This window comes from Lycorma delicatula, chromosome 4 (genome assembly GCF_047948215.1).
Source record: "Lycorma delicatula isolate Av1 chromosome 4, ASM4794821v1, whole genome shotgun sequence".
Lineage (NCBI taxonomy): Eukaryota > Metazoa > Arthropoda > Insecta > Hemiptera > Fulgoridae > Lycorma > Lycorma delicatula.
Window position 1 is genome coordinate 134459548 of NC_134458.1, and position 21964 is coordinate 134481511.

Genomic DNA, 21964 nt, shown 5'->3' on the forward strand with positions numbered 1-21964 from the left:
TTAAATAATGTTAAGGCATTCAAGAGCTAATTAACTTGCTCTAAATAGATCGTGGTTGAACTTAAGGAGAGTTAACTAATAAATGGAATGTACCATCAAATTTTCACTTTACAGAAAATTACTTTTTATTTTGTAGTTAAGTAGTTCAATGAAATCATGACTAGTATGTTTTTTCTAAGGATTTTTATATAAAAATTTCAAAATAACTTAAACTTGTATAGAATTTAAAAATTCTTTTTAGAATTTTTAATACATTTAAAAGTTTAAAATAAACTAACATCTTACCACAAATAATTTTATAATAATCCAAAGCGATTGGCAGGTCAAAAAAATTATAAAAACAGTTGGTTTGGTCATATGTATAACATGGGGTAAGATTGAAACATGTCCAGTGTTGTCAAAAGACAGCCTATAGTTAACAAAAGCTGTAGAGTTATCAAGAGCAGTACATACGAATTGTGTAACTTCCTGTGGAAAGCTACAAACACTGATGTCTTCAAATGATCTCTCTAGATGTAATAAGATAACACAATTTGATTATAAATTCTTACAGTGGTAAAATATAGGTATTCAAAACTATAAAAATGTGTTATTCATTCATAAAATATCAATATTTTTATGATGGTTGAAAATCATAGCAGAAGGAATATGAATCAGTCAGTACATTTTCATAAGTGATCAAGTTAGGCATGAAACTTCATAATATTTTTGTATTTAATTTATGATGTAAAGATTTTTAAAATGTAAAAATTTTTTAAATAATTTGTGAAGAAATACCAGTTATAACTATCCATTCTCTTTTATTATGAGGGGTAGCTAAAATGTAATGCACAATCACTAATTACTCGCAAATGAAAAGGGATAGTCAAATCAAACAAATATGAAATAAGTATATTTAATTTCCTATAAAAATTTAGATTTATTTTTCCACATAGTTACTGTTTACTATGATGGTGAACCAGTTTTCTCATCCCATCAGTGAAGAATTCTGTCAGTCTTTTCTTGATCCATGACCTCATGGCATTCTTCAGTTCATCTTACCTGATGAAATGAATACTCTTAATATCCCTATTTAATTTCAAAAAGAAGTGAAAATTACAAGGCGTCAAATCTAGTGAGTATGTAATGTGTGGAACAGGTTTAGATCTCAACCTCACAAGAGCCTTGGTGGTTGCTTGCAATTTGTGTGGCTGAACATTATTGTATTGCAGAATTATTGGCTTCATGGGTTGTTGAACATGATACATTTGTCTCCTAAGGTCTCTATGTAACACATTCTACTGTCTCTATGTATTTTACAAAATTTAAGTCAATCCAGCTTCCAGGTAGTCAGTCATGTACAAGTGTTTTGAATCAAAGAGCACTGTCCAGGGAACAGTGCTTTCCCTTTTTTGCAGAGGGTTTTGTTTTGAATTTATTTTAGTTTGATGAACCATTATGCTGGTATTTTATGATTTGCTGTTTTACTTCTAGGTCTTAATGATGCATCTAAGTTTCATCTCTTGTCATAATATTGAAAAGGAAATCACCTTCCTCATCACAATAGCATTTTAGAAGCCACACCATTCTTTTTGTTGTTTGTTCTTTTCTGTGAGTTTGCATGACACCCACTCTGAACAGATTTTATGGTAGCCCAGTTTTACAATAATGAGTCCTAATTGTTCTCTTGGTATGCCTATTTTGGTGGCAATGTGTTGTGTGATGTCATGAAGGTTGAATCAACTACCTCCTTTTGGTGCTTCTCATCAGTCACAGAAACTGATTGACCATTGCAAGGTTCATCCTCAGTATTCACAAAATTTTATTGCCCACCTACGCACAGTACTTCAATCAATAGTTTCATCACCATAAACGGATTATGATGATGAATATTACTAGTGTTCACTTTTTCTGCTGTTAAAAATTCAATCACTGCATGTTGTTTTAGATGGATTGACATAGGAGGCATACTGGACTCCATAACAATGGCAACTGACAGAAAATGAAAGGGCATTATCAATGTTCTTTAGTTTTCGGTGTCCAGTTAATATCACAATATATTCCATTACATCTTTAATTAGATGTCAGTATTTTATTTTGCTGTCCATGTGAACTAAAATTTTATATGAACAACAGAAACAAAAGAAAATTTTCCATAAAATATATCAGCCTTACCCTTCTCAAAGGATGTATAAGAATTCCTGAAAAAGAATAGAGGTAAACAACTTCAAAAAAAAAAAATCCACATAGTCAAATCTAGCAGTCTTGGTATCAGTTCAAAAATCGTCTGTTTGTTTAATCCAGTGGCTAGGTAATTCACCATTACCTTAACAACAAGTTTAAAATGTTTTTATAAATTCCGAAGTATCATACTTCTGGACAATGGTAGAAGTTATCCTTAAAACACCATTCATATTTGGAACAGTTGTTTAGTAATATTTTTATCATATGTTACATTATTCCTAATAAAATAAATAGTTTTATGTTATTAATATATGAAAATAATTTTTAATTTTAAGTTGTTTTATTTGTGTGCAAAAAAAGATGACTATTATTGTATGTTACATTTTTGACTTTCTTTTTATTCAGAAATTCTAACCAAATTGATTGATAAATAAACTACCTACAGCTAATCAGCGTTGTAAACTTCTGTGGAAGATCTTGTGTATACCATAAAGATCATCTTAGTTTCATAAAATTATTAATAAATCATACTCTTATCCCTAACTATTGCTTGTTTCAGAAATTAAAATAGAGATTAAGCAAATATCTCAGATAATGGAACCTTGTGATACAAAGAATTACAAAATCTACTTTAAGTTAAAAATTTAACTACTTTCAATTTTTACATTTGTTTCTTTATTTGTTGTTTGTTGATAACTATAGTCTCAAAAATAACACTTCAAGAAATGTTTTTTGTATTCGCTATCTATTCTCAGTGAGATAGTGTATTAAATTTGTTGTTTTAATTTCTACTTGAAAAATTGTAAAAAGTTCTTTCCATAAAACTGATAAATTTTATTTTAAGACATTAATATGTCAGTTAAGATCTTATAATTGCTTGTATTTTTAAAAATACTTAATTCTTTATAATGGTTTTTTTTTAATTGAATGAAAAGCATTAATATGATAAAAAAATCAATTGCACTTTTACATTATTAGTAAGTAAACCACTTCTATCAATTGACATAATATTATTTAATCATAATGAAAAGTAAAGTTGTACAAAAAGCAATTTAAAAAATTGATAATATTATGATTAAGAGTATTTATAATAAACTAATTTTTATTTGCTGCAGCTGCAAAGAAGTTTATTTGTTTGTTCTCTGTTTATAAGGATCATCCAGAAAGTAAAGAGTAATAAATAATAATATATAAATTTAAAATAAAATAATAATTAAAAATATGTTTATTTGATACTTAAAAAGCAACAGCTTTCTTTATTTACCTACTTTCTCGATATTTAAATTTAAACATTTATTTTTATCTTGTTAATAGTTTTTTTCCATTGTTGTAGAAATCCATCACTAGTTTCATCAGTCATTTAGTAAACAGCTTATTATTTTGTAAACTTCATCATCCTTTCTTTCTTTCTTTCTTTTTCCTGTTTAGCCTCCAGTAATTACCTTTCAGATAATACTTCAGAGGATGAATGAGGATGATATGTATGAGTGTAAATGAAGTGTAGTCTTGTAGTCTCAGTTCAACCATTCCTGAGATGTGTGGTTAATTGAAACCAAACCACCAAACAACACCGGTATCCACGATCTAGTATTCAAATCTGTTTAAAAATAACTGACTTTACTAGGATTTGAGTGCTGGAACTCTCGACTTCCAAATCAGTTGATTTGGGATGACGCGTTCACCACTAAACCAAGCTGGTGGGTTAAACTTCATCATCCTTACTTCTACAATTCCTAACAGTTCTTTTAGTCTGGGAAATAAATTAGATCACTTTTCACCTGAATGGGTTGTTTGGTATGTGCTGAAATACTTATTAGCCAGATTTTTTTTTAAATAAACTGTAGTAACTATATAAAGGCAAATTTTATTATGAATCAAAACAGTGCCACTTAACAGTAGGTTGCATTGTTTTATTTTTTGTTGTAGGACAGACACATGTAAATATTTCACAGAAACTTTTTTAATTTATTGTTGTTACATTTAACAGAAAATCAAAAACTAACTTTTTACTGGTTCCAGAAAATTTACGGGTTCTATTATTTTTCATGTGTTGAGTTTACTTGTCATCTACAGTTTATATTTCATAACGTATTTTATCACCAGTACCAATAAAGTTATTAATAAATATGAATATTTTAATTTTTTCAAATCGGTTATTGATAATCTAATCATTATATACATTGCAAATACATTGGCATGTTCATTGCATGTGATTCTACAGGATGAACTTCTGCATTTAAGGAGCAGATCATTCATCAAATTTCACAGTTAGGAATATTTTCTGAGACATTTTAAACTTTTAGGAGAACAGTAATAATACCACAGTTACAGTCATTAACTTTGGTTAGACTGAACTAATAAAACAGGGGAAATAATTGATAAGCATAATTTGTGTAGTTAGTCATTTGATAAGTGCTGTTCACAGACTTTAGAGATTTCATATATTTTGTTTTTGTTTTTGCATATTTTTTTATTTCTTTTAAAAAGCCTTTAGGGACTACAACAAAAAACAATTAATAAATTTTTAGCAAAATGTGGTTGGTTAATCTGTAGTAGTTCTGAACTTAAGTAATTTTAATTTATTTTTATATACTAATTTGAAGGTTTTTAAGTGAAATTTAATGTGCTGCATTAAAAATACATTATTTCATACCCTGATATATTTTATTATTAATCTATGATTAATTATTCGAATATAATTACTTATATTTATAATCATATAGTCTTGTTTACAGTCAGAACAGAAGTTATATCAATTTGCCACTTAATTTATACTGCTTCAGCCACACATGTACCCTAGTACTTATTTTATTTATAACATATTTATTTTATAAAAATGTTTTCTTAAGAGCTTGATGTAAGAAAGAGAAAAACAATTAAACTTACTTTTTACTGTAATTTATTATAAATTGCATAATTATTTAAGTTGTTAATCAGTAATCTTCATTTAAAAATAAGAAGATTAAATAAAATAACTCATTATGTTTCAATTGGTTTTATATTTGTGTTTTCTATAATTTTAATTTTTATTTAATTTTTTAATTAGATCAAGCAGACCTTCTGAGACGAGAATTGGATACAAGATTTCTTGCATCGCAAGAACGTGCCGCACTTGCAGCGCCATTTCTACGCACAGAGATGCATCATCACCAACACCAACACACACATGTCCATCAGCACACGGCACCTTTATTACCACCACCTCCACCAACATTATTTACTCCTCCTATTGTGAGTATAAATTAATGTTTAGTTGATTGTCTTTTTTTAATTTTATTATTCATTTATTATTATTATTATTATTAATCTTATTACAAGCAGACTTTCATCTACAATCTGTTTTTGTGTATAGTTTCATAACTTACTAACGTGTTAGATTTTGCCTGAAGAAAGTAATAAATGATATTTTTAAAAAACAAATAAAAATTGATCTGGATCTTGCTTTCAGGCAATATAAAAACTGGAGAAAAATCAACCATTGTTAATTGTATGGGTCTTCAGTCCACTTTGCTTATTTTTCTGAAGTGTAAAAGAATGTAAAAAAGAAAAACATGGATTAAACTTTTTCTAGTGGAAGAATTTTGAGAAATTGAAAACCTCAAAAGTGATAAAAATTTTAGGCAGGCGATTGATTTGTGTGATAAACCTAACACTTCTTGTGAGAAGATGACATTGTCAATGACTAAATCTCTGTTGAAGAGAACAGTTTGCTGTTAAGATGTTAAAAATTTGTTAAACAAGGATGTTTAATGGTGTGAGAAAACAAAAAGTGAAATTATTTACATTTATTTTGCTGATACTAGTTCACAATCTACTGTAAAAAGAGAAAGATAAGTGTGACAAAAAATTACATAATTTAAAGAAAAGATTACAGATAACAAACTTTAATAAAAAAAGTTTATATTAATTTTTTACGGATTGGTTAATTAAAATTGTTTTTATTTTGTTTATTTATAAACACAAAATAAAATCAGTATTGCTTAATAAAATCTAAATTAATGGAACAGGACTATCATTTTAATAATGTAAGTACAATAATATTTACTCTATACACATTTGTTTTGAGTAATATAATATTATTACTTTTTAAATTTATAGTATTTTATAATACTAAATATATAATATATATTTTATAATTCATCTTTTTTTCAGGATTTGTCATCCTGATTGTAATGTTACAAATAATCAAGTTTCAATTGTTATTCCTCCATTAGATTGTTTGGTCCTCTTTTTTTTAGATATTTTTCTGTATTTTTTTATTGATTTACAGCAAAATTATTATTATAAATTATCTAAATCAAGTGATATCAATTTACTAGCTATCCTTAATTAATTACTTATTTGTTATGACGATGAGAAATTACATGATTTTTATTCTGTTTATTGTATTAATATGATAGACAATGCAATACAGTAGGCATTGACTACAATAATTAATGAATATTTTATTAGGTAAATGATAAAAATTTCCAGATTTTTTCTAGAAATTGAACTCAAATTGATGAGATTGATTACATTATATACATATGTTATATATAGTGTATTTTAATTAAGCACATTTTATTCTTATTACTTTATGATTAATATGGATTTAAAATTTTATGGTTTTTAATGTATGAAAATGGTCTAAAAAAACTTATACAATGATCCTTATCTAAATAAATTAGAATAAAAAGTGGTCTTGAAAGATGCTAATTTTAACCTTCAGCTTCACGTTAGATATTACAAAAACTTGTTTTACATAATTGTAATAATTGTACTCTTGTAAAAAGAAGTGCAGTAAATTTTAGTTTATATTTTAACAAAGACAAGAGTTCTCTGAATAAACTGTTTATTATTGTTCATGTTAAAATCATATCCATAGAACGTTAGGTATCAGAATCGAGGTTAGGTATGTGAGCTATAAAGATAGTGAATTAGGCTGCTACAAATAAAACTTTAAGTGCCACTTTTAGTGTTGGTTGATTGATTACGTCATACATTATGATATTCCATTAAAGTGAAAATTCTATCTTAAAAATTATAATTAAATAAAGTAGATATAAAAACATTGAATAATTATCCCAAAAAATTGTTGTAGTGAAGAATAGTTTAATATGTTTTTTAATAGTCTACACAGTTTGTGTGCACTATTTTAGAAAATCTTGTCAGAAGCAAATTTTAAAAATAATTTATTTATTAATGTTTACGATGTATTATGAATATATTACTTATAAATTGAAATTTAAAAAACTGAAAAGAATTGTTAATTGGAATATCATTATTGAAAGAGAGTGGGAAGAAATTTTAAGAAATGAAACTAAATTATATTTTGTGAATTTCTTTATCCAAAAGGTGTACAATACAGATAAAGAGGGTTAAAATAGTTGATGAAATGAAATATCTATAACAAAATAAATTAGCTGTGGAAACAGTTAGTTATCTTATTTATCTGAGCGTAAAAATTAGATTAGATCAAGGTAACATAACTGTTGCCTCACATCTCAGGTCGCCTAAAATTTGGTTATAGCACTTTACATAAATGTACACTTAACGTTAGTTCATGTAGCAAGTTACTCTTTACTATGTTGTGTTAAATTTTGTCAGTTGTTTCATACTCATTGCTAAGCTAAGCCATGTTTGTTCTTTCCCTCCCAAATCTAGTTTTGTTTCTGTACTTCTTTTAAATTCAGTTGTTTTATTGTGCATTCCCTGACACATTCTCTATTTTGAAAGGAAACATTGTTATTGTGAACTCAGACCCTGTAATATGCTGAATTTATGTTCATGTAATATTGAATTTATTCGATTAATGGTTCTATTATAATATAAAAACACTTTTTTTTTAAGTAGAATACTGAAAAAAATTAATAAACATGTGGAATTAAAATTTGTAAAATTTTTAAGGTTAAACATACCTTAAACAGCAAAATTTATTCCATAGAAAATTTTAATTTGGTGTTGAGGTTGTAAACAAATCGAGGAGTGTGAATTCTGTAGATCTATATTGCTGTTTGCATTAGATATTTTATCAGTCTATCAAATAAATATAATATGTAATAGTTTTGCATTATTCCAGCAAAATTTATTTATTACAAATTTTTTTTTTAAAACAAATTCATAAAAAAATTAGATAAAAAAATTTTTTACTTAAAGTAGAATATATATATACATGATTAACACAGATATATATATGGTGTTAATCGACCTTTACTGTTCAGAATGTGACTGTGTAAAACATATATATATTAAAAGTATATAAACATTTATATATTAAAAATATCATAATGGGAAATTTTTGAAAATGTTTTTAATAATAAAGGGATACTATATATATGATTATGAAGTGTGTGTTTTTAGGCAATTCAGGTAATTAATTGTTTTCTGTTTCAATTTTAGTTTAAAGAAATACCGAAATTAGGTGGAGTGGATTCATCTTTCTACAGACAAAATCTTGGTCTGAGTAGTTATCCTGGATTTTCACCTGGTCTTTTACATCCTACATTAGGTGCAGCAACTCCTTTTGCTCCACCAAACCATCTGCCTACATTTACACCAAAGGTAATTCAATCAGTTATTATTAATTTATTTTATTTTGTTCATTATCATGTGTTAATTAGTTGCAGCATACTTTTGATCGAATGCTGCTTCTGTTTTATTTAGCCTTTAAGGTGTCTATACTTTTTCCTCTTCTTTCCACAATGCCTTTCTTTGTTTCTTCCAGTTTTACCTGGAACAGACTAGATTTTTTTCTCATCAGCCTTCATTTTTTTCCATACCTTGTTGCCTGCCTTCCTTCTATTCTACATGGCCTTTACATCAGGGTAATGCACAATATATTTCTCAGTTTTTTATCTTTTATCTCCATTGTTTTCATTCCTCTTTGTCATTGTCCATATTTCTTGTTTCACATGTTTCTATGGTGCCTTCCAATTTCACATTTAACATTTCAGTAGAATCACATTTTTTTCAACTTTCTAAAATCTCACGTTTCATCTTACTACACTCATGTAAAACTTCAAGTGTGTTAGTGGTACTACATTCAGTTTTATGCTCTCTTTCAGTTGCTTCTCCCTCTCTATCTATCTCTATCTCCTCTAATCCTGTTATTTCATTCTTCTCATTGTTTCCTTTTTATGTCAACAAAATAATTATCCATTCATTTTAATTATCAATCTGATGATAATCTATGTTAAAAAGATTTTAAAGATATTTAAAATTTGTTTGTATGGTAAGGTAAACAATTTTTTTTAACCCTTCACTGCCAGTTCATTAGAGAAAGTTTGATCATATACCATTCTTATCATGTTAGATATCAGATCAGATTTCTGTTTGTTTAATATATCTTTATATGAATTCTTGGTTAGGTTTTTTGATTATGTTGTGTTTATTCCATAATTTATAAACTTAAAAGTCTACTTTTTAGAATTATTTTGTTTAGCATAGAATAAATGAAAAATTTTATAAAAAAAATATGGTTTTTACATTGTAAATGTTTTTTAATATGTAAAAAAATTAAAGAATGAAAGTAAAATGATTGATAAAGTAATAAAAAACACATGTGTGTCTAGCTGTTAAAAATTTTAAAATAAAATTTACCACATAAAACGAGAGGAAACATTTTTTCATTTTATATAAGAACAGGTTTACTAATCAAAATTAGTACCTGAATATTTAACGAATAATTCAATTGCCAATTGAAGTCTTGTATCAGTTAAGTAATATTTTAAACCATTGATCTATTTATGCTTGATCTTGATACTAAAAACTCCATTCATTTTAAATATTGTTAATATCTTAATCCATGCTACTTAATGTAATATATGATTTTTAATGATTCAGATTACACTTAAAATAATCATTGAAAAAACTACTCAAGAATTTTTTTTCTAAATTGTTTTGATAAAACTTATCTTCCATATTTTTCTCTTTGGTAGAATTATCACTGTATTTCAGTCTAAATAGAACTTTTATTCCTCTGAAATTCCATGAATTTATAGCTTTAGACCAGACTGCAAATAAAAACCGTAATGCATTTCAATTGATGATTTGAAATATAAAGCTTTTATTTTATATTTGTTGAGTAACTTCTTTTTATTTTATTAACTTCTTGCATTAATTTCTCAGAATTATTGTGTAATTTTTTTAACTTTTTTTTGTTATTATTGTTTTAATGTTATAAATGCTAATTGTAATATTATTGTCATTCATTTTTGTGTGTTCAATATTCCATTTTATAAAATTTTTATTTTATTTTGATGTTTTTTTTTTTTGTGTATGTTGCAACTTATTTCTTTATTTTGTTTTAACATTGCTTTAAGTAATATTCTAATTAGCAATTTAATTGATTTTTTTTATTCTTGCTTTTATTGATCTCTATTATTATTTGAAAATAATAATAAAATAATTTCATTTGTTGCACAACTAATTTTAAATTATTACTAATGTATGTATGTAATGCTTTTTAGACTGTTTATTTTATTTTGTTATTTTTTTATTTTTTTTTGTTCTACAGCAGTTGACAGAGACTTCCAAACCTAAGCCTGTGGTATGTCGCATTTACTTACATTTGCATGTTTTTAAAAATAATTGCACCTTTACTAATTTAATTTAATGTTAATAATTTTTTTTCGTATAACAAGCAGTCTGGTCTTCCAGTTACAGCTTGAATTTACACTGAACCTGCAGGCACTGCATAACTGTTCTGTAGGAATTATATAGGTGTGTTACTTATGAAGTTCCTGTACAGTGTTTTGTTTAGTTATCAGATGACCAGCTATTCTACAATTATTATCAGGGACCCAGCTAGACCAAGTAAGAGTGAAATTTAAAGGCAAAAAATAAATGGCCGAGGAAAAGTGGAGAGGCAGATGAAAATAAAAATCATATTTCTCAAAATAGCTATTTAGCTTACACACATGCAAACACACACATTACGTGGAAATGATAGGCGTTGGCTGCTTGTGTATGTATACATCTTTTCATCATGAGCACATATTTGAATTTTTTATGTCATTTGTCTACCATTTAATATTGTGTAGGAGAATTGGCTTTAGACAAGAGTAAAGTAGTAACATGTACTTGAATATATTTATCATTTTGTACTGCATACATATATGTCAGGTTCTTATTCTGGAAAACTGAGTCCAAGTCTTGGCATCTGTTATCAGTCCAGATTGCTCTTCTTCTGCAGTCTTCTCTAGAACTTTTTTCTGTCCTCATCTTCCTTAATATAGACTCTTCTTCTTGTGTATAGTCTGCTTCTTCATTACCTTCCTTTCATTTGTATCTTCATTCTCTTTGGGAGTTTCTAATCTTCCATCCTCCTCACATGTCAAAACCATTTTTATTCATTTTTCTTATATTTTTTTCATTAATTGCATTCCTTATGTCACAGTTTCTCATTTTACCCTTCCTTGTTTTTTTCACTAGGGATTTCAAAAATGTAATGTCTCTTGCTTGAATTCACTCAATTCATTTTAAGGTATCATTTATTCATTTACATTTTCTTACCTTTATGGACATTTATTATAAGGTTTTACTTGACTTTGTTGATAGGCCTCTTATATGTCTCTCAATCATGTACATTTTCTTTCTTGACACCTCTCCTGACCATACTCTTTCTAATCCAATCCTGCATTGTACCAAAGTCTTCCCTGAAGGTCTGTTAAGAACCAAATTCCCTTTATCAAGCAACATTATTCTTTTCCTCTTCAGTTTATTAATATTCTAGCCAGCTTGCTTATATAAACCTTTTTCTCCTTATTCTTTTTAATTTTCTTGAAGTCCTTTTCCTTATTAAACCAAATTTTTTTGTTAACATTTAACAATTTTTTTCTAAATATAAATGGAATTGTATCAACGGCTTTGAGAAAAAGACAAATTAATTGGTTCTCTTATATTATGTCCCCATTTACTTTTTTCATACACAATGATGAATATTTCTATTTCTTTATAAATCAGGAACATATCTGGGCAATAATTACCCATTCGGTTGTTTGCCTCTATAAAATTTACCAAATCACTCTATTATAAGCCAAACTATTTAAAAAGAGTTTGAAACATTTTTTTTTTTCATTGATAGTATGTTTATAAATTAACATTAAAATAATACTTTGAATTTTCTTTTTGAAATGGTTATTAGAAAGTTAAAAACAGATTAAGTCTCATGAATACCATCATATTTTTCAAGCTTATAAAACCTTGCCATGATTATTATCAAACATCATATTATAAATGAAAATAAGGAATTGTTAGGTTTTATTTTCATTAAGTGCTTAACTGTGATGAGTACTATTAAGCATATGTTGTAATTAATAGTCAAAAATATATGACTGTACAGTGTCACAGTCAATATATTAAGTGAAAATAAAATGTCTGTAATTTAAAGCCAATAATAATTGGCTGGTATAATTGGTTCTCAGGTTACTAAAGCTTATTCATTTTTAAAAATATTTATGTTTTTACATATAATAATAATAATAATAATAATAATAATTCTTACATGAATATACTGATTTAATTAACAAACAAAATGTTTGCTAATTAAAAATATTAATTCAATCTTTGTTAATTAAATTAAACATTCAGTAATTTCTCTTACTGTGATCCCAAATTAGAGTCATGCTGTGGGAATGAAAGTTTTGATTAGTTTTTTGACATAAATTAGTCTATCAAGATTTAGGTTACAACAATATTTATACATGTTCTGCATATGTTAACGGAGCGAAAAGAATTGTGAATGGGCTTTGGATTAAAATCTTTTATGTGATATGTTGAAAAGATGGTGATTTTTCTCAGTTAAATAGTTGTTGGATATGAAATATGATTGCCCACACATAAACTGGAAATAGTAGTTTGTTGTAACCTAAATCTCGATAGACTAATTGATGTCAACAAACTGACAAAACTTTCATTTCCACAGGACTAATTTGGGATTGCAGTAAGAGAAATTACTGAATGTTTGTTACTGTATTAAGTCAGTATATTTATATACTACATATCAATAGAAATAATATAAGTAAACAAAATCAGTCATTTGACTGGCGTTACCTTCATTTTCTGAAAAAATCACCAGAGTAAGAAAAATTTATGTGTACAGAGGATAATGGTCATACCTTTTTTGGATTGCTTTGGTTGATTCCTATTAGTTGACTTCATGCCACAATGAAAAATTATGAGTGCATAAACTTGTGTAAAGCGCTCTATAAGTTGTACCACTACAGCCTTGTCTAAAATTGGCTATGGGGTGGCTGATTAAAGTCAATTTGTTAATTACACATATATATATATTCTGCAGTGTATGCTACATTGTCTTTTTTGGTGAACAGCAATTAATTAATCTGAATGATTTTTTTTTCATATAGAAAACAGGGAAATGGAATGCAATGCATGTTCGCATAGCATGGGAAATATATCATCATCAGCAAAAACAAGCTGCCGAAGTGAAAGCTGGTGTTACAACAGGTGTCACAAAAAGTGATCTTTTAAGGCCACCAACACATTTGTTTCCTGGACCACCCAGGCCTCATGACTTACCACCTTTTGCACCTCCACATCGAACTGCTCCAGCAGCTTTTGATAGTCCTACACCTCCGTTTCCTAATATAGGTTTGTTTAATTTTATTATTATATGTTTGTTATAAAGATTTTTTTTACAAGTTATCTCTTTTTACATAATGTAGTAATTAAATATGAATATATTACGTATATGATCAAAATTAACAGTTCAATCTGTTAGAAACAGTAATGAAATTACTGAATGAGTGATCTGTTAGAAAAAAAAAAAACATTTATTATATATTTTTACAGTAACACTTAAAAAAGTTTTGAAACAGTAATTAACTGACAGCTTGATAAGGCAATGTAATCACAATTAAAGACAATTCTGACATAAAATAAAATGTTGCACAAGAAATGGGGAGCACTGAAATATGAAATAGCTGGTTCTTTTCACCTTTGAAAGTTTACATTACTTCGTAATGATTGGTGAATTTTTTAGTTTAGATTACAAGTGTGTGTATATTCAGAACCTAGTTAAGATAAATGCATGGCATTATGTATTTATTGTAGAATTCATTCAACACTACATTGAACCTTTTTACTACTCTAAGATTACTATTATTTCTGTTTAATTTATATGTAATTTTATAGGAAGAAGTTTGATTACTACAAATTGAATAAACTACTTGTTAACTTAAACTAAGAAATTAGGTTCTGTTAAATAATAAATGGTTTTTTTGTTCACATGTTTAAATTTATAGGAAACCTTTAAAACTTTCTTGTCATATAAAAATTGTTCTGTTCATATGAATGAGTCTTTGACATCTTATAAATTAGCAAGTGTTTTTTTCCTTTCTAAAATCTGTTGTATCTGAATGTAAAGTAGCCAAAGCAGAATTAAAATTTAAAATAAAAAACCTTTCTTTAGAGAGTATTACTCATTAAAAAAAAAAAATAATGAAATGGAAATTACAGCTATTCTTTATTAATACAATTGTTAATTAATGCTATTATAGTAAAAAAATAAATCATCCAATTCTGGTTTGGTTGACAACAGTGTGGACAAAGTATCTGTATCTCTATTACTATTGTGTGAATTTAATGCTAATTTAAATTCAGCTTGTTGGTTTACAAAATCAAAAAAGAATATACCAGAAACAGTTTTATATGTTGTCACTGAATAATAGATAGAGTTGATGATTAGTCAATTATTTTTAACTGAGGAGAATAATGGTAACATGACAGGTGTAGGCAGCTGCTAGAGATGCACAGCCACATTACTTTTAATTGTTACAAGATACACATCTTTAATTGCTATTTAAGCATTAAGATGTTAAATTAAACTATGAGATTATATTTATAATAAACCATTAGCTCTGAAACTGTAATATGCATTCTTGTAGAGCAATATAGGGTAGGAAGAAGGCTGGATCTTGGAACAAGATCTGGATAAGTATTCAAAAATTATTTTAATTAAGTTTTTAAAAAAATAATTTTTATACATATCTTAAATATTTTTTCTAGATACTATTTCTTTAATTTTATAAGTTTAGAATACTCAAAAATATATATACTTTTATTAGAAATGTTGCAAAAGTCTTGCAAGTTGTTTTATATTAGTACAGGTATAAGTTAATTTTTTTTCATCATTAATGTAGAAGTGAATATAAAAAAGTGTAGTGTAGCAGTTATATGAAAAAATATAATATGCATTTAATTTTTTTTAGTAAAATATTGTATTTCCTTAGGTTGAATTTTCTGTTATCAGTTTTTTAAAATTCCATTGGATATTTAAAATATAGGAATTCCATTGTAATTGGTTGATGGACTTGTATTTTAAAAAAATAAGTAAATATTGTTGATTAATTCAATTTATAAGAAATGATTTAGAAAAAAATAATTAAAATCTTTTTATTTTGATGTATGGGGATATTGAGATAAACTTTTTTTTGGCATTTGAGTATTTCATTTTTTATTTGTTAATGACTGTGAAATCTAAAACAAAATATTCTTGACATAATTCAGCTACAATGACTGATTGCATAATCACATGTGCCACCTAACGTTACATTAGATTTTTCAGTTTAATTTGTTTATCTGAAATAGATTGATAAAAAGGAGATGACTTTATTTTTTAAACTGATAGGTTGCTGAAATTATTATAAATAAAGTATATACTGCTAACATTATATGTGTATATATTAAAAATATTTAGCAAGCTTAACTGTAACCACTAATTGATTCAGGTATTCATGCCAACTATATACATTTTACTTATAACAATGATAATGAATTATATTATGGCATTTTATAACTGATGGATGTGTTTATGGATTCAAAAACTTTGTTATATAAATTGATGGTAAGTTTATATTCAGGTGTGTTTATAGTTTTTTTTTTTTTTTTATTAACTATATAAATGCACAGCACTTTATCATTAAAAATATTGTAGTTAAATAAAAAATGTTCTTATTAAAAAATGATTATTATCTATTACCTAGAACTTAAGCATGGAACTGCAATTTTTTTTATTTATACAGTCTGATTTTTCTTTCTTGTAATTTTTTTTTAATTGTCTTTTGATTGTGATTGATTAGATAGAATTATTATTTTTATAATGTTCTTGTTTAGGTGGAAGCATGTTTGGGAGGTATCCTGCGACAACTGCATTTCCTTCCTTGGCATTCCCTCATGGTCCATTTAATGATCCTTGGACAAGGTAAGTGTTTTCGTTATAACAATGTAATAACAATGATTATATTTTGGGTTTATTATTAAGTTTTTATCATCAATAATCTTTTGAGATAATACAATGGATTTTTCCAGTTTCTTTTTAATATAGTTGTATCAATTTAACAATTATACTTTGTTGAATTTTAAAAAAATGAGTTTGGTTTTCTAAGATTATATATTTTGGTTTATAAATTAGCTGTTGCTTTTTAAATTATTCAAAAAGGCTAAAATTCTGTAAGTCAATTCCTTGTAGGTTCTAGATGCTTACATAAAATTTTTGGTGAAGTTCAATTCACGGGTTAAAAGAGGTTTAAACTATCCAAAGAGTGATTATGTTCGAACTCAATTACCTTTTTTGGGTCAGTGGTTGAAATGTGCATATCAAATTTTGGTGAAAATCTCTTTATTAGTTTTTGAGGAAAGTCAAATATAGGCATAAAGGAATACACATGAACACTGACTTTTTTATACTTTTCTCTCTGAGAACTGCCTAGAACCAAATTTTTGTGAAAATCTGATGTTACTTTTTTCCTGTATTTTGTATGAATACAAAACTTGTTTTTGTATAAGCTAATTTAATAAATAATTTATTTGCATTAAAAATATGTCTAAAGAAGTTGTATATAAATATTTAACAAATTTTTTGATGTGATGTACCACCACTATTATATTATTTTAAATTAATTTTACTAATAAAAGTAATCCACTTTCTATGTGTAAGGTTACAACCAAGAAGTACTGGATTCCCAACTGCAGCTCCGTGGAGTTTAAAACCAGAACCTGGTGAAGCAGAAAGAGAGAGAGAAAGAGAAAAAGAAAGAGAAAGAAGTAGAGAACGTGAACGCTCTTTGCTTAGAAGAGAAGAAAAACAAAGAAGACTTTTAGCAGCTCAGACTAAAGTTCGTGAGAGATCACCTTTAAGAGAGCCACCAGCCCCTCCTGTGCCAGCACCTGTTCCTCCTACAGTACCACCAGCACCTAGTGCTAAAGAAGAGGAAGTAGTGCTGTTAGGGAGACCACCGCCTCACTATTTACCAAGGCATCCTACACGAAACTTACCGCCACATTTTGCACCAACACCTTGGGACCACCCATATCGGTATAATAGATTGTAATAAATTTATGCGTCGTGTGTGCATATTTCATATTACTGGTATATTAGCACTATTTCAGACAATTATCCAAAGGTGGATTGTAATAAATTAATGACTTTGTTCACTTATTGTTCATTATGTTTAATTTTATAAGTTTTTTTTTTAAAGTTGAATTGTAATATTTTTTCCCCAATTTTTATGATTTGTAGTACTTCATCATTAATATCTATTGGGCATTAGGAAAATATTTAATTCATTTTAACTATATTATTTTAAAGGTTTTCTAATCTCCATAAATATTATTATTATTATTATTATTATTATTATTATTATTATTGTTGCTGCTTGGGAATGTGACATATTTAATTCTTGAAGCTCTAGATTTTTTTTGTTATATAATTAAAATTTTTAGTAGTTAATAATGTAATTCAGATGTGAATTTATCCTGTGTGGTCATAATACTTTGGCTTCAGAAATTATATTAAAGACTTTTTTGTGCCCAAATTTCTTCATAATAAATAAACTTTTTTTATATCGTTCATCAGGTTTATTGCAGTCCACTAGATTTTGAAAATTACATACCAATGTTATGAAATAAAATGACTTCATTGGGCTACTTGGTGAATTACGTTTATACACATTTGTATGAGATATTTGTAGTTTGTATGTGTCCCTACTGATGAATAAGTTGTTTGAATTTTAATATATTATTGTGTTAATAATTTATTTTATTGATTAGTTTTTTGTTGTCCAATTAATTTACACTGAAATAAAAAGAATTTGGTGTAATTTCTTTATCAGAAGTTTGTAAAGAGGTTTTTTTTACAAGTTAAAACATAAAAAAAATCATGTTATTTTTTTATTCTATTTCAACAATCTTTTATTTATTTATTTATCTTTTTTTATCAAATGTTTGAGAAACATATTCTATTGAAGTTTGTGAATTTTTCTTACTATCACTGGCAGAGAGAGCAGTCTCTATAAAAGTGTAGTCATTATGTAATTAACTTCTAATAAGACCATATATTTTTAACTGTTAGTCTTTAATTTTGAATCCTTAAGAATTATATCTTTAATATCTACTAATTTGCAAGTAAATATGTAAAATAAAGCCGAATTCTTTCAGTATATGTTTGAATTTGTTGATCGTATTTTCTGTAAAACAAATGCCCTCTTATTATTGTGTCCACTTGTATCTTACTTTAAAGATTTATATCTTGTTAAAAGACTTCTACAATTTTTCTTCTAAATTTCATTTGTGTTTTTAATATAATTAGTTAGTGTGATATTCTGTTACCTGTACTTTTTGGTTGGTAATAACCTTTCTGATTGATTGTAATAGACGTAAAAAATCTTTATTTTTATATGGTTGTTAAAATCAGAATTGCCATTCATTTTTTATTTAGACCAGTACAAAGTTTTAATGTTCAGTGAAGTATCATGTTATATTTAATTTAAAAAGCCTAAAATTTTTATTTTATTTTATCAAAAATAGTCTACTTTTTTTTATTTCTTACAAAAGATTTGTCAAGATAGCAAATTTTCAAAAATAATTTTCTTTCTTTATTTATAACAAACTGACGTTTACAGAATTTTTTTTTGAGGTCTAACTTCTTGGAAGAAATCCTACACTGATCTTTGATTGTTCATAATTTTTATCATTTATATCACAAAATTGTGGTTTTTTGTCTTTCAAGTGTTATGCTTTTTTATATTTTGTGATTCTCTTTCAAGTGATGCTTATAATTTTTCTTTTTTAATTGTTTAAACACACCTCAAATATTAACATAGATTAAAATATAGAAATTTTTGTTTTTTTAAAAACTTATTCAGAATTTTTTTCTAAAAACAATTCTTAAACTTTTATTGTAATTAAATGTAAATATTTATAGTTTTAAGATTAATTTGATTAATATCATGATGTTTATTCTGGTTAATCCATGTATTACTTGTTAATACTGTTGATTAATCAAGTAAACATCACAAAAAATTTTTTGGTTAATCACTTATTATTCCTAGCCTATTATTATCTAAACTCTTCATCAACAAATTTTTATCTTTTATTTAATTTTTACTTTTACATAATTTTAGATTAATATCTTCTGCGCCTACTTACAAAGAGCTAAAGAGCTAACTAAGAATTTCTAAAATTTATTTATTACAAATCATGTTATAAAAAATGACTACAACTCCTTATTAATTACCTATTGCATTGATGCATATTCCAGCACTATGTTCAGGAAAACTGCTGGAAATTATTTCCTGTTGCCTTTTCAGAACTTTATCAGTACATCTTGAATCTGTGAAACTTTTTTCCCTTAAGCTGCTTCATTTTTATTATGTGGTATATGCAAAGAAAAATTGCAGGAGTTTAGATAAAATAATTAAAGAATGAGAATCATGTTCATTTGAATTCCCTATATGAACACAGTGTTCTTTTTGTCCAGTCATTTAAGATAAACTCAAATCTTGCTGTACAGAACTGCACATCCAAATTCTGATAAATTTTTTGGAATGTCCCATATGGTAAATTTAAAGCTTTACAACTTAATGAATTATATACAGACAATTTTCATGGATTTTTTCATGAATATAGACAGTATTTGAATCATTGATGCTAGTTGAATGACATTCAGAATATTCATTGTCTTCAATGTTTGTTCTGGTATTTTTTAAATGCTTAAACCTCTTGCATCAGATAGTCTCATCCACAGATCTATTATCAAAAACTGGTTTCAACATTTGGTGTGTTTCTGTCACTGTCTTCGTAGATTTGAAAAAAAATTTAACATAATCTTTTGCTGTATTATGATAGATTATGTTAACACTTTTTAAATACCATAAAAATAAATTCATAAAAAAGCCCAGTATAAATGTATGTGACTTTGTTGGTAATGCTGCATACTAAATTGGTACCTTAGTCTTACTGGAGGAGGCACCTAGCAACATAATTATGTATAGATGTCTTATTTATATTTAAATAATCAGGTAAAACCAGAATAATTTAATGCATTTTTGAACTTTGATTCAATTGCATGCATTTTTTGGCATATCTTTTATTTCATTAATCTCATCTTTTTCTGAAATGCTTGTCCTACTTTGTGGTAATAGAAAATAAATGAATATAAAATACAAATTTATATTAATATTTCTCACTATATATTCTTTATATAAAATATATAAAACATATAGGTATCTTAAATAAAGGTTAGATTATAATCAAACTACTCCATTTATATTAGTATGTGGGTTGGTCATTTATATAACCTTCCCTTTATCCACTCATCATCCCTTCTACTTTAAACAGGTAACCATGGAAATTATGTCAGGTACTGTCCTGAGTCCATCTGTTAGCACCATATAGTGGGTACTTCTAGTTGTGAACAGGGCTGCTACTTTTTTATTGGGGATCAGCACAATAGCAGTTTGCCTTTGGAAGAACTATGTTGCAGATAGTTTCCTGTATAAAAAGCCAAACTAGGGCTGACTGGTTTGCTGGATGAAGCTGGGTCTTCCGCTCATCCTTAAATATAAAATAAATTACATTAGTGTTTTTATATGCTTCATTATTATTATTATTATTATTATTATTATTATTATTATTATTTGTTTAAGTTAACTTCATTATTGTTATGTCACAGATTTGATCCTCTGAGATATAACCACTCACTGATGGCGGCATTCAGAACAGAGGAAGAAGAACAGAGAGCAAAATTATTCGGTAGTTATCCTCCACCACCTCCTCATTTACGGACAAAAGCTCCCTCACCTCATACACATCCACATCATAAAAAGGAGGAATCTTCACAAAGCCGATAGGCTTAGTTGCATGTCAACTAGTGCATTTTATCAGTATATTTAAATTTTTTTATAGTAAATTATTTTTAGTTTAACTTTTTTTTACATTATATTATTTGATTTTTTTATAGAATTTTTTTTGTATGTATTAAACATACTGTAATAATATAAAATTTATTAACATCTTCAATGCCTGATAATGTTGAAAAATATCTCAACAACACTTTAAATTGTTTGGGTATTTCAAATGTGTTATAATTCTCATTTTGTATAAGAATAAGGAATACAAAGTATTCCTTATACAGTTGAAAGGAAATTTTTAATAAAATATTATGTACTGTTTAGCACTACGATTTTCTTATTTAAATAGCAATTTATTTTATAGTCACTTAGCATCATTTTTGTAGTTTCAATAATTGCTTTATGACTAAATATTTAGTTTGATTTTAATAGTAAGTTAAATAATATTTATGTCATGAAGAGAATTTGTACCTTCTCATTAAACCTCTTTTCTCTCAAAAAAATAAAAAAGCTAGAAAAATCTCAGTGAATTTAAGAGGCTATTTGTTTGTATATAAAAAATATCTCCAAATTTTCACACAGAAATAATGAGGCTCTTGTAAATAAGAAGCAATGCTAAAGCATATGTGTGTTCAGTGCTGTCATAGATTTCTTTTTGGATTTAAATGATTGGT

General features: G+C 26.7%; 1 protein-coding gene across 1 annotated transcript in view; it reads left to right on the forward strand.

Moving 5' to 3' along the window:
• The window catches only part of LOC142323883 (uncharacterized), a 620757-nt gene extending 599301 nt beyond the window's left edge, over positions 1–21456 (forward strand). The window contains exons 14-20 of the mRNA XM_075364195.1: positions 5210–5394; positions 8542–8703; positions 10658–10690; positions 13509–13752; positions 16276–16363; positions 17099–17476; positions 21113–21456. Of these exons, the coding sequence (XP_075220310.1) occupies positions 5210–5394; positions 8542–8703; positions 10658–10690; positions 13509–13752; positions 16276–16363; positions 17099–17476; positions 21113–21290 (1268 nt within the window). The 3' untranslated portion in view covers positions 21291–21456. The remainder of the gene's footprint in view (positions 1–5209; positions 5395–8541; positions 8704–10657; positions 10691–13508; positions 13753–16275; positions 16364–17098; positions 17477–21112) is intronic.
• Positions 21457–21964: the final 508 nt, after the last annotated feature.